A 12422-nucleotide genomic window follows, 5' to 3' on the forward strand; every position below is an offset into this window, starting at 1 on the left:
ACATGAATGCTTTCAATTAGTAAAACTCTGCTCATGTAAGCAATTTTTCTTATTTTATACCAAAAATCAACATTGTGGTAAACATCACTTGAACTCAACTACTGAAGAGCTCCGGAGAAACTTGTGGCAGTCAGTAATGCAGTCATTTTGATAAGCTTTTTTTCCTAAAATTCTATCTCTTCAGTAAGATTCTCCTTTCTATTGGGTAATTCTGTGAAGTGCATGGAAATGCTTAAATATGCTTAAATAAACGAAAACATCCCAAGACTAATCTTTAGTGAATCACTTCCGCACTGGATGGATGTCGTTAGCGACTGACGTAACTATCGATACAATGAAGACCATTTTTGTGTTCGGTTGCATAATTGCACAAGAAATAGCTTAGTGCAACGTAGGAGCTTCCGCATAAAAGTACATCATGCCATGATTTTGTACTAAGTAGCAGAATAACTTTGGAACTTCAGTCTTTTTGCTCTGTACAACCAATCCGAATGCCACGTGCAACCATAACCATAGGTGCACGTTATGGTAAACACCTTAACTAGTGAATAGAGTGAAAAATTTTTGAGAAGACAGGGTTACCACTCTGAATCTTTTATTAGTTAAGAGTATAGAGAATTTCTCTAACTTTGCGAGACTTTTCGCTCTCTGCCTCAAATATTTACGGCTTTTCATGCAAGAAACAGATTTGTGGTTCGTTGAACACTCTGTGCAGAAATTTTCAGCATGGTCAAGATAATATAAGATGAATGTTTTTCGCGGAAAAAGATCTTTTCAGAAAAGTCGTCATCATTAGCACAAAGTTCCTGGCGATTGTGTTAAAACCTTATGTGAAAAAAATTCATGTTTAAAAAGGCTGCGGCTGCATATACTTACTTACTTAGATGGCCCGTCTTCACTGGACGTGCGGGCCCCAGCATCTTCTCCACTCGTTTCGTTCCCTCGCCATTGTCATCCAAGATGTTCTCAAGCTTCGTGAGTGACGTTGACGAGGTCCTTGAGCCGTATCCAGCTGAGCTCTCAGCTGGTCCATCCGTGTAGCGAACACGTCACCCCATCTCGTTGGCGGTCTCCCTCGGGGGCGTTTAGCGTCCCTTGGGATCCACTTTAGCGTTCGTTTCATCTATCGTCGGCTCTTTTCATGATGTGACCGACCCATCTATGTTTTGCTTTCGATACATTTCGATACATATTCCGCTGGGTCGCGAAGACGGGACATTCCTCTTAAGTCGGAGCTACGAAGACCGGCAAGGTGTTGTGTGCGCCGGTTAAACTTCAGGAGACATCTCTCAAGGGCTCTGTGGGTAGTAAGCAGCTTCCTAGACGTGACAGCAGTGTCTGCCCACGTCTCCGCTGCGTAACAGAGCGCTGAAAGGACTGTCGAATCGAACAGATGGGCACGAAGATCTTGGTCCGTCAGTTGGTCCGTAGCTTCCCTGACGGCTGCGAGTGCTGCCATGCTGCTCTCATTTTTCTATTCAGATCTTCCTTCAAGTCGTTTTCCATGTTCATAGAACGTCCGAGGTATACGTATGACGGAGTTTCCACGATTTGGAAGCCTTCAAGTTGTACTCCTCCGTCCTCGCAGTAGGCGTTCTTCATGAATTGTGTCTTCTTTCTGTTTATTCGTGGTCCTATCCTCTTCACTGCTTCGTTCAATTCGCTGAGCATCGTTTCTGCTTCATTGGTACTGCTCGAAAAGAAAACGATGTCGTCCGCGAAACGAAGGTTCGAGAGAAATCTTCCATCAACACGTATGCCCCTTCCTTCCCAGGATAGTGATTTCATTATCCATTGCAATGCAGCCGTAAACAGCTTCGGCGATATAGTATCGCCTTGTCGTACCCCCTTTCCAATGGGAATGGTGAGAGGGTGGTGGAAAAGCTGTATCCTAGTCGTGCATCGTTCGTAGCAATTGGCTAATGTCCTCACATACGACGCGTCTACACCTTGACCGACCAGCGCTGACAGTATTACATCCGTTTGTACGCTGTCGAAGGCTTTCTTATAGTCGACGAAGGTTAGAAAAAGGAGCAGGCGGTATTCCCGGCAAAATTCTATGACCTTCGACACGGTCTGGATGTGGTCCAAGCAGCTGAACCCTTGGCGGAATCCAGCTTGTTCTTGAGGCTGAGCTTCATCCAGCGTCCTAGATATGCGTGTGAGGATGATCTTGGTGAATACTTTGTATAACACGCTCAGCAAGCATATCGGACGGTAGTTCTGAAGGTCCTCTCGGCCACCTTTCTTATGGATAAGAACGGTTCGCGAGGTCTGGGATCCTTTCTTTCTGAAGGTAGGATGTCATGTGCGCTGCTAAAATTACATGAAGCGGATGGCCACCAGCCCGAAGAAAGTCTGCTGATATAAAATCAGATCCGGGGACTGTGCCAGGTTTCATGCTCTTGAGGGAGAATCCCTGGTGGAGCTTCTCCAGTGGGGATGATTGGGCTTGACACAGGAGTTGATGGACGGAAAAGGTTCGAGTAGAACCTCTGCGTAATGATTTCCATTTCACGACGAGAAGACGTGCGAGTCCCGTCTTCGCTCAGCAAGGTTGCTAGCGGAATATTATATTCGCGGAGATCCCTGCGGCACTTCTTTAGATTCGTTCTTCTTTGTGCTGCTTCTAGAATCTTCTTCTACCTGTACTTCAAAAGATCCTCCTGCAACGCTTTTCTGCAGCTAATGTTTGCTACTAACCGCTCAATGTGCGATGCATTCGGATCAAGCCTCAAAGCCCTTCTTCTTTCCAACAATGCATTGGCGGTCTTCGAAATTCGATCCAAGTTTGTCGTGCGCGACTTCGAGGCACGTTCAGCACAGGCTCGTAATCCTCTGAGCAGAATCTCGTAGTCCATGTTTGGGTCCTCCTCGATGTGCCAGTCACCTTGGGACACGGAGTCCTCGAGTACGCAGTCGTCGTAGACAACTTTTTTTCACCTTCGTTGCCGTTAGCAGATGTTGTTTTCCATCGTGTGGCTAAGTCGTATTTTCGCACGAAGGAGACGGTGATCAGAACCACTAAAAAAAGATGGTACTACTGAGACGTCAAGTAGACACCACCTCCGGTTGGTGAGTATGTGGTCTCCGCAAGAGTCGCGCCATTGGGCGATTCCCATGTCCACCGACGATGATCTTTTTTTTTATGAAAAGAGAGTTTCCATGAAAGAGGCGAGCGGCGGGCAACAGCCCGGCGAGACGATTGCCATTTTCATACCGGTCTCCTAGTCCAAATCTTCCAATCCTGTATTCCTCTCCTGTAGCCTTTCTTAGTTTTGCGTCGAAGTCTCCGACAGCGAATTTGTAGAAGGACTTCTCTTTTCGGATTGCATCCTCCAGCTCCTCGTAAAACGCGTCCAATTGGGATTGATCAGCTGCTGATGTTGGTGAGTAACAGTTGATGATACTGAGGGCGCAGAGGGCGGAGGCGAAGAATGGCCAGGCACGAGGTGACAGGATCTCGTGAGAATCGACGAGATGGACGACAGATGGGTGCACAACAAAACCAACACCGCCTACATTTCGCGACGGAACCTCTCCACGAATGACGAGTGTACCGTCATTCATCTGTCGCTCCTTCTGCACTTGGTCTCCTGCAGAGCAATCACGTGAAATTTGATACGCTCTGCAGCTTCGAGAAGGGCATGCAGGTCAGCGTCTGTGGAAACTGTTCTCGCGCTGTAAGTACACAGTCTGAGACAGTCTCCATGGCGAGTCGTGCGTGTGTCGCCTTGGTCCAGAATCAATGACATCCTGAGCAACCTGAGATTTGATCGCCTCTCACCGGTCGCCATACCGTCCGACGTCTGAGACAGCAGGGCCCAGTGTGCAAGGTACTGAGGCAGTGAATACGCTGGAGTGGCAAGAAGACTTTTCCCCAAACTAAGCAGCCGTGCCACGACGAGCTTAACTTTCACCACAGATCGTCGCCCAACTTATATGGATCAGGGAACCACCTTGCGACATTTTGCCAAGACGGTGGTGAATCTTAGCAGTGGTTTACTCTTAGCTAGGTTTCCGATTCCGAGAAGTCGGAATGTCGGATGTGTCGAACTCCTTCTCAGCTTGGGAGACCCTGCCGGAGGACGAACCTCCGCTGTGCATCGCAGTTCGACGCCCAGTGTCACCCCTCACCCCACTATGAGGCGGTAAACCGTTGTGGAGGCGGCTGCATATATTCGTGGAAATTACAAGTTTTTCAATCTCAGAAAACGGATCGGCGTTTTGTAAGAAAACATTCCTATGGTCAGACAGAGTATCTAAAGAGACCACAGTCCCGAAATAAGTGATATGATTTGTATTATAAGGCGAATATCCTGATATGAAACCAGTACAACCGACAGTATTTCTGAAATGTTTTTGCTTTTCTCGCAAAGTTACTTATGGAGTTTTAGACCCAAAGAGTGTGCAAAGAATCTATACCTTTTTGGCCACTGAATATTTTCAAAGCTACGTTTAAACAGTTGAAAACGCTATAAGTTTTTAAGTTTCTCAAAAATTTGGCTCCGGTGGTGTCGAACCTGTGCGATCCCATTGTCAAAACAAACTGTTGATTTTCTTTCGTTTTTCTTTTTCGTCGTTCCTCTGTAATTCGACTATGTCCTTACTCTTCTTTCTTGTTCTATTATGTGTTTTGATCAGTCTCCAATATATTTTATAGATTCAAGAACGTAGAAATATTCAAACAACAATTCGGCAAAGTTCCGACTTCTCGTGATGTTTCTTCGCTTCTTTCACCTGCCGGATTTTACACTTCCCTCTCGTTTCTCAGCGAATTTTCAACGTCGCGTTTCTGAAACACAGGAAATCTCTAACATATTCATTGTGATTTGCCGTGGCGGAGAACTGTCGCAAGGATCAACACTGCAACGTATCCGTTTAGCTCCTTGATCATGAATGTACAAATCGATATAGCTTAAACAGTGACTTGTTGAGGCCAGTCAATGTATGAAGTCAATATTTTTTATTCGCGGATAAGCCTGGTACTAATTTATCGTATCCGAAACCTCACAAAAGGAAGGTGTCGAAATATAGCGATTTTTCTACTCGAAATCGGAAATTTGGTGTGAATTATTGTAAAATGCTCAATATTCCTCAACTATGAGTAGCAGTCTTGTCAGCTGCTGTAACCTCCTGTGAAAGAAGACCACCAGCTCTCCTTCATCGAACCAGTAAATTTCTTTATAAAAAAAAACTTGTATTGCTCAATATCCATTCCCAGCAACAATGATAAAATGAAAAAAACATCTCTGCACGTTCCCTGCATTTGAGCAAAGTTGCATGAAAATTTTTATTTGTCTCCACATAATTGTGTCGAAATTAGCTTTTTTGGAAGCGTTTCAGATAATGGTAACAACGATAAAAATAAATAGAAAAGTGTGTATCTATAACACGCGAAGGATTTAGTACGGAGCAGTTCCCGTATTACAACTTTTATCAGGTTAAATCTGAGTGTTAGATGCGGATGTCATCCTACTTTCACCACTAATGAAAAAATTCTGCTCTACGGCGGTCCGCGAGCATCACCGCCACTCGACTATAAAGGTAATATTGACGGTTTTCTAAGTCCCTGGTTCTCTTATTCTACTCTCTTGTTAAACAATAACCTGTACTGGGATATACTGGAATAAGGTTTTTAGAGGATATGTTACAAACGTCTTTGACTTTACAAACAAATGCAACTACGCCATAAGGGTAGCCAAAATAAAGTGTCGTCAGCAAGCACGATTCTGTGCTCCACTTGGGGCTAAGAAAAAATGCAACTACATTTCCCCGTCGTTTTTGAAGCACTTGTAGTGTAGAGCGTGTTTAGAGTTTGGCAGACCGCCCAACCAAACCTTACATCCCTTCGAGGTCGAGTTGGTACCAGACTTGTCTGCAAGGATCAAGACATTGAAATGCTGTATACATTTCATAAGCCTCCACGATCCTGAAGGTGAGGGCGATCAAGATGATACTTCCAGAGTCTTCTTCCTTCCGCAAGTTTGCGGCTAGTATTTGTTCTCAACCACCAATGCCATCAATCTCTGATGTATTCGGATCATTGAATGCATCGGAATTACATCGGGTCGTTGCATTAAAAGAAAATAGCAGAAACCATTGCTTTCGCAACAAAAATAAGCAATATTTCTTAAGAATTGTGGAGCCGCTTTTGAAAAAATTCCTATAGAGAGAATATCAGTTGATTTGAACAATTTGGAATGTGTACAAAACTGTAAATAAAGTTACCTTGAGCATAAAGCAACTGCACTGACAACGCGACCAAGAGCAGCTGGAATACAACAAAGTGAGAAATGGATGGGATCAGCGGCAAAGGTAAACTTCTTTCTGAAAGTGATCATATTTCGCATTTTAAAGGCATCACCCCCACGAATCTGTCGTGGTGCAGATTTTAGGTGGAGTATTCGTATACGGGATGGGAGACTATGGAAAGGGGTGTGACTCCGTCCATTTCTTCCTAATTGCCATAAAAAACGGCCCGAAAGATGCGGCGCCGCACAAGGTTGGCGCGCTCCAGTCGAACTCTTTGTGGAAAATAGTGCACCACAACGCCTGAAGCCGTATCTTCCGGGCCGTTTTTACGGCAATTAGGAAGAAATGGATGGAATCACCCCCTCTCCATAGTCTCCCATCCCTTATACACCTCAGATTCGTGGAGTGATGCCTTTAACCTTTCTTCGGTAATGACGCAGTTACTACAAGCTCAGCATGTAAAACACCTAAAAAGAAAGAGTGTAAAACTAAGGCATGTCGAAAAATGGTGAGCCATAGATAACAGTACCTCTTTCATAGATCAAGGATTAAGTCGCGAGCGTGAGCTTTTTTTCAAAGTGAAAATTAAACATAAACTGAAGAGTATTTTCAGAATGTCTTGGATCATTTGAGGAAGAACTCTTCACTGTACAACAGCGCTGTTCTGGGTCTAATTTTACTGAATCCTGTTTCCTCACTAAATTGAAGTATCAAGTGAAGAAAACGAAGCGTTTTCGAGACCACTTTTTTGCATTTGATCAACTTGATATCGGGAATATTGCCTTTGAGAACGGACCACACACTTGACGAGCCTACTGTCACGTATTGAAGAAAATTATTTTTTCAATTCTCATGATAACCAAAAAAACTGCTGCAAATTACTCAACACGTCAATACCTAAAAACTTCGTCGCTATTTTTCCCATTGTTTCCAGCAATTTTCTTTCATCATTCATAAGTTTTTCTTATGCATTACACTGAGTTTCTCATTTTTTTCTGTTTTTTTCACATTTTTCAAGTATTCTTCGTTCCTTCCCAAACCCTCAATCGGTGTTTGTCATCCATACTTAACAAAAACTTTTAGAACCGTCACCGTCCTCATCACTTCGATTAATCGCCGATAACCAAAGGTGTCGAAAACGCCTCGTTTTGTCAACTTTACAGCTACATTTCAGTTCTTTGACAAAAACAAGACCCATTAAAAAAAGGAAGGCAGAACAGAGATGTCTTGTTAAAGACGAGGTTGTCAGAAAATCAGGCTAAAAATAGGCCAAAAACCTCATATTGGCATAACGAGGAAACGCAACTACAATTTCCCATGCCGAGACGTCAAGAAGAGACCGACTTGGAGATTAATTTGGGAACACTTTCAAATATTTGTGCATTTTCCACTTTGGAAAAACGCTCATGACTTATTTTTTTAACCTTATATTTGCGATAAGAACATACATTAACTGTTGATCTACAGCCTTTTTTATCACATTTTCAATGATATTTACACACGAATGGAGGCAGGTAGATAAAAGTCAATTTCTTATTGGTTGGGACAAAGCTTTCCTAATTAGCTCAGTGCTATTTTAGACGCGTGAATAATGACAAAGGGACACAACGATTTTAGGAACATAGTGTTGATCACTTCCTGATGGTCAGAATTTCCAACAAAATGGCGTGCGAGTGGTGGATGGAAGGTCAAGGACAACAAAGGGCTGTAAGCGATCTAAAATTGCGATGCGAATATAAAACCCGTCAGTAACTATAATAGCATAATGATATGGTTTCAGATGCATGACTCTAAGTCGAGAGCATTCTGTTTTCACTGTGTTTTCACACATTTTGCACGTGACTCAGCGCCGCAAGGTGAGTGTTACAATATGGTATTTTTAACCCCACGAGTATTGCTCTGTCTGAACAAAAAGAGCATCGAATACAAGCGAAATCTTACTGTACATAGCTCGTTCCTTCTCGTTCCGGAGCACAGTTCTGTAGTAAGTGATTGTTAGTAAATGATTTACCACCAACTTTTTCAGCCACCGGAGTTTGCGTCGTGTCCAAGACAGCAGAGGATCCGATTCAAACATAAAGGATAAAGGAGTGGCTGGCGTTAATAAATCCGATTAGTACCCGCCCCCACGTTCACTTCAATTCAGAGTCGTTTGAGGTTTACGAACGGATAACTGGCCTATACAATGACTTGCGGTGGTTAGCCGATATGTAAAGTCAGTGTTTTTATCCTCCCAGACAAGGCTGATACCGATTGATCGACCCCGGAGGGACGAAAGGCTTGGTAAGCACTAGGGCGGATTCAAACCTCCGTGCAGGAACTTCTAACCGCTACACTATACCCACCCCCGATTCAAGTACCATGATATATAATAACGGGCTTATTCTGTCACGTGTGTGTGTCAGTCACGAAATTCAAAAATGGGGTGTGACAGGTCCATCGGTGCCAGATACCTATAGAAGGGGGTGTGACGAGTCCACCGGCGCCAGATAGCTAGAAAATGGGGTGCGATGGGTCCCACGGCGTCGAATTGGTGCGCCGGTGCCAGATAGGTATAACGTGGGGTGAGACGGGTCCCGCGGAATCGAAATGGGGCGCAATAATTTCGCGTGCATGTCGCAAAAGATAAATGGTTAAAGCCGTTTCATAGCCGTGACCACTGGGCGCTTTGCTCTTCACCTTTATGACTCGGCGTATCCATTTCTTTCTTCGTTCGCCTCAATTTGGTAGCATGCCGTTCTCAGAAAGTGAAAACGCGCATGAAAACGGCTGCTTAAATAGTAGCAGGATGTTTTTGTGATCTGGCGTGGAACGTTATCCTCATCAGTAGGAAGATGTCTTTCACGTCATTTTATGTTAAAACATCATTCTGTGATAACTATTGGGAGAAATCAGGAGGAATACCCATACTTCGAGTAATGCTTTCAAATTGAATCTATGTTATTCTGGCATCGAAGGAGTTTTTTTAGCTGATGGTAGAATATCCTCCAAATGTAGAATTGACGCATTTGGAAGGAAAACTCCGTAATTTTCAATCCGTAATTTATAATATAAAGAAGAGAAGGAAAGCGTTGTTAAAAAAACGCAAAGCTGACTTTACAGAAAACACCACTACAATCAATTTTCATTGATCAGTGAAGGGGAGCGAAGCTAAAACCACCGAAAGTCCGAAGTCCGGCTTTAGCCGGACATTCAGACAGGTATTTGAATAAAACAAAGGGTTGAAATTATTGAAACAGTGACAGCAGTTGCCTCTGCCACTTCCATCACCAGTGTGGACCAAGTTGATGGACGCGGCAGGGGCGACCGCTCTAGCTGTTGTAGGCAATTCCGAAACACCATGCAGATCAGTGATGTGCTTCCGAAGAAGAACAGCCAAGGATAATTCATGAGACGAAGCGCTTGTGAGAAGTAGGTCCACGAAAAATCCACCAGAAGAAAGATTTTTGTGTCCATACAGCTAAGGGCATTTTCGGCGCGATCTGTCGCCTCAAAAGTTTCGCTATTGTGGTTTTTTGCTTGATCGTTATCCCTTCATAGCAGCTATTGTTATCCTATTTTGTTGCTTCCTCCTCCTGTGAAAATCTTCCCGTAAAACTAAGAGTTCTTGTGATTGCTATCTCCTCTTTGTATATGATGCATATTTTTAGGCCTTTCTTATTGCGAAAATCCAATTAATTTTCTTGCTGAGAAATTTTGGTAATTATACCATCATATGTTATGGTAATATAATGATATCATCTTGCATATGCAACTTACGCACAACTTTTTTAACAATTAATTCATCAAACGACCACATATGGCACTTATGAATGTAGAAAGCAGCGTAGTTATTAGATGTGAATGACAGGAAACAAAGCAAAAAACACATAAAGTGCTCATTATCAAATAGAGTGGCTACTGGGACACTGTTCACCTGTAAAAATGCCGGAAGCATACTTGGGTTCAGAAGGAATATCAGGAAGTGGAGAGCAGTTTAAGAACCACACCAGTAGCGGCAATCCCTCGCACACGTCGGTTCGGTAGTCGATGTACAGTGTGCGGTCTTGGAATTGAACACGCATCGCAGTGATCATATTCCTTGCACGTGTGAGACACTATTGCACCAGAATGGCACATGTGTACCCATGGAGAAGTCATATTTGTTCAGGATTAATCAGCTAGCGATCAAAATACCGAATTCGACAAATGGTATGAAATAAATGACAGAATCTACTCTTAGACAACATTTTGAGCGATTGCAAGTTCAGCGAATGGCAGTAATTTTGAACCGTAAAGTTGATGCTTTGGAATCTTTCACTGAATCAAAAAAGTACACCACACGAAAAGACGCATACTATCATATGACATTTGATTTCCTACTCAGCAAGTATGAGAAGTTTTTAGTTGGTAACAACAAAAAACACCTTTGTGTCACAACAGAACAGAGCGTGTCTTCAACAGCATGTATTTACCAGTTTTGCGATAATTCCCTTCCTGGCATTCATGTTCGCAGAAAATCAATGAACTAGAAAAAAAACCAAAATGCATTGGAAGGTGTTAAAGGACATAAAAATCGAAAGTATTCGAAAGATCAAAGATAGTACAGCACCATTCCTCTATCGATGTATTTTGACAGAGAGATACATCCTGTTCAACAACGTTCGCGTTTGCTTTTGCGATCCTTTATATTGAAGGAAACACAGTTTCTCAGAAACTTCAGTGTCCATCCAAGGTTTTGTCGATCTCCTCAGGAATCATCTGTCCTTCCAAAATAATACCTTCAGCTTTTCGAAGGATTCCATTCCTTATATTCTTCTCTCCATTCTTTCTTAATTCCTGCCTAACCTGCATTTTTTACCCTTGTCGGAGTGGAAGAGCACTTGTCGGACTTTTCTTAAACTGTGTATCTCTTCGCAACGTCATAAAAGTCGATTTCGTGTACCCGAATAATTCGGTAATCTCGATGAGCGTCCTCTCTGCCCAAAAGCTCTCTATAACAGCCTCAATTTTATCGTATTTCACGCTTAGTCTGATGACTTCGCCTTCGCTTCTATAGTTCTATAGTTATGACTATTCCTAATATATTTAGATAGCTTTTGCGCTAATTAGTGCCTACCCGAATTAAAATAGACCTGGAACTTCAAATAAAATTTTTCCAGATTCTAACGCCACATCCTGCGGCGTTAGAATCTGGATAAAGATGGCCGAGACATAAACGTGGTATCACGTAATTAGAGCAACGCGGAACTAGAATGAATTCGGTATCTTTGTATTAGTCCGACGGAGGAGAAATGTTAGGGCAAAGAGAGTGAGGTGTTCTGGTGCAGAAAAATGTTTGAAATAAAGTTACACTGGCGCCATCCACTTTAGCGGCTGACATGAATTATCAGTAAGAAATCACTCACGGAGTGTTTCCGGTCTGTGACTGAATTAATGTGAATTGAATTGGGAAGAATACTGATTTCTTGGGAAACACTGTCAACATGCCTACATTCCATTTTTAACACGCCATGTCGCCAATCAGGTCGTTTTTACTGCAGTGCGTTGGATTTGTTGAACCCAAAGTCCCGCATTCAAGTCTGGCTCCGATCAAGCAATTCATAGTGGATCATGCCTTCCCAATCCCACCATAGCACATCTTTTTGTGCGGGTGAACATCTTGTTTGGCTCGTGGAGTTGCCCGTTAGTCAAGGGTAAACCACTCTTTGCGCTACTTCGTATTGACGTTCGTCTTCGCCACTTCACGAACATATACACTTCACAAATATCCAGTAGCTTCTGTGACACCTTGATAGGACCCAAAAAAGAAGAGGAGTGCTCCTCTGCCTCGACCTGACACTCCATTTTGATGGCCTGAAAAGAACAGAATGTTACTGAATTGAAAAAAAACTAAACTTTTGTAGAACATATAATTATCTATAGAATAACATAAAAAGCACTGCCGAAACATTCTATTTATTACGCGAAATTTCCACTGAAAAAAAGACCAGGACTTGCGGGCCAACCTTTTTCTCGATATTGTATAGATACCGCCGATCTAGTAACTTAGCTTCACGAAGCATTACAACTTCCATAGGCTATTCACCGCGCTCAAGACACAATGAAACATAAGCAGATGTAGGAGAGCTCCTCCATGAAACCTTCACCGACAATCAATGGAAGACAAAGCGCTGAAATTGTGGTTG

The 12422-nt window shown here is 43.0% G+C and overlaps 2 protein-coding genes across 2 annotated transcripts; both read right to left on the bottom strand.

Moving 5' to 3' along the window:
- Positions 1-1416: 1416 nt before the first annotated feature.
- On the bottom strand, positions 1417-2861 carry RB195_014908 (uncharacterized protein; the record flags this gene model as incomplete). The annotated part of the gene is made up of 2 exons (XM_064205372.1): positions 1417-2290; positions 2704-2861. 2 exons carry the CDS (start codon positions 2859-2861, stop codon positions 1417-1419), a joined length of 1032 nt encoding a protein of 343 aa, XP_064061253.1.
- A 190-nt stretch (positions 2862-3051) lies between these two features.
- On the bottom strand, positions 3052-3570 carry RB195_014909 (uncharacterized protein; the record flags this gene model as incomplete). Its single annotated transcript, XM_064205373.1, has 1 exon — positions 3052-3570. One exon carries the CDS (start codon positions 3568-3570, stop codon positions 3052-3054), a length of 519 nt encoding a protein of 172 aa, XP_064061254.1.
- Between the last annotated feature and the right edge of the window lie 8852 nt (positions 3571-12422).

This window comes from Necator americanus, chromosome V, assembly GCF_031761385.1.
Source record: "Necator americanus strain Aroian chromosome V, whole genome shotgun sequence".
Classification (NCBI taxonomy): Eukaryota; Metazoa; Nematoda; class Chromadorea; order Rhabditida; family Ancylostomatidae; genus Necator; species Necator americanus.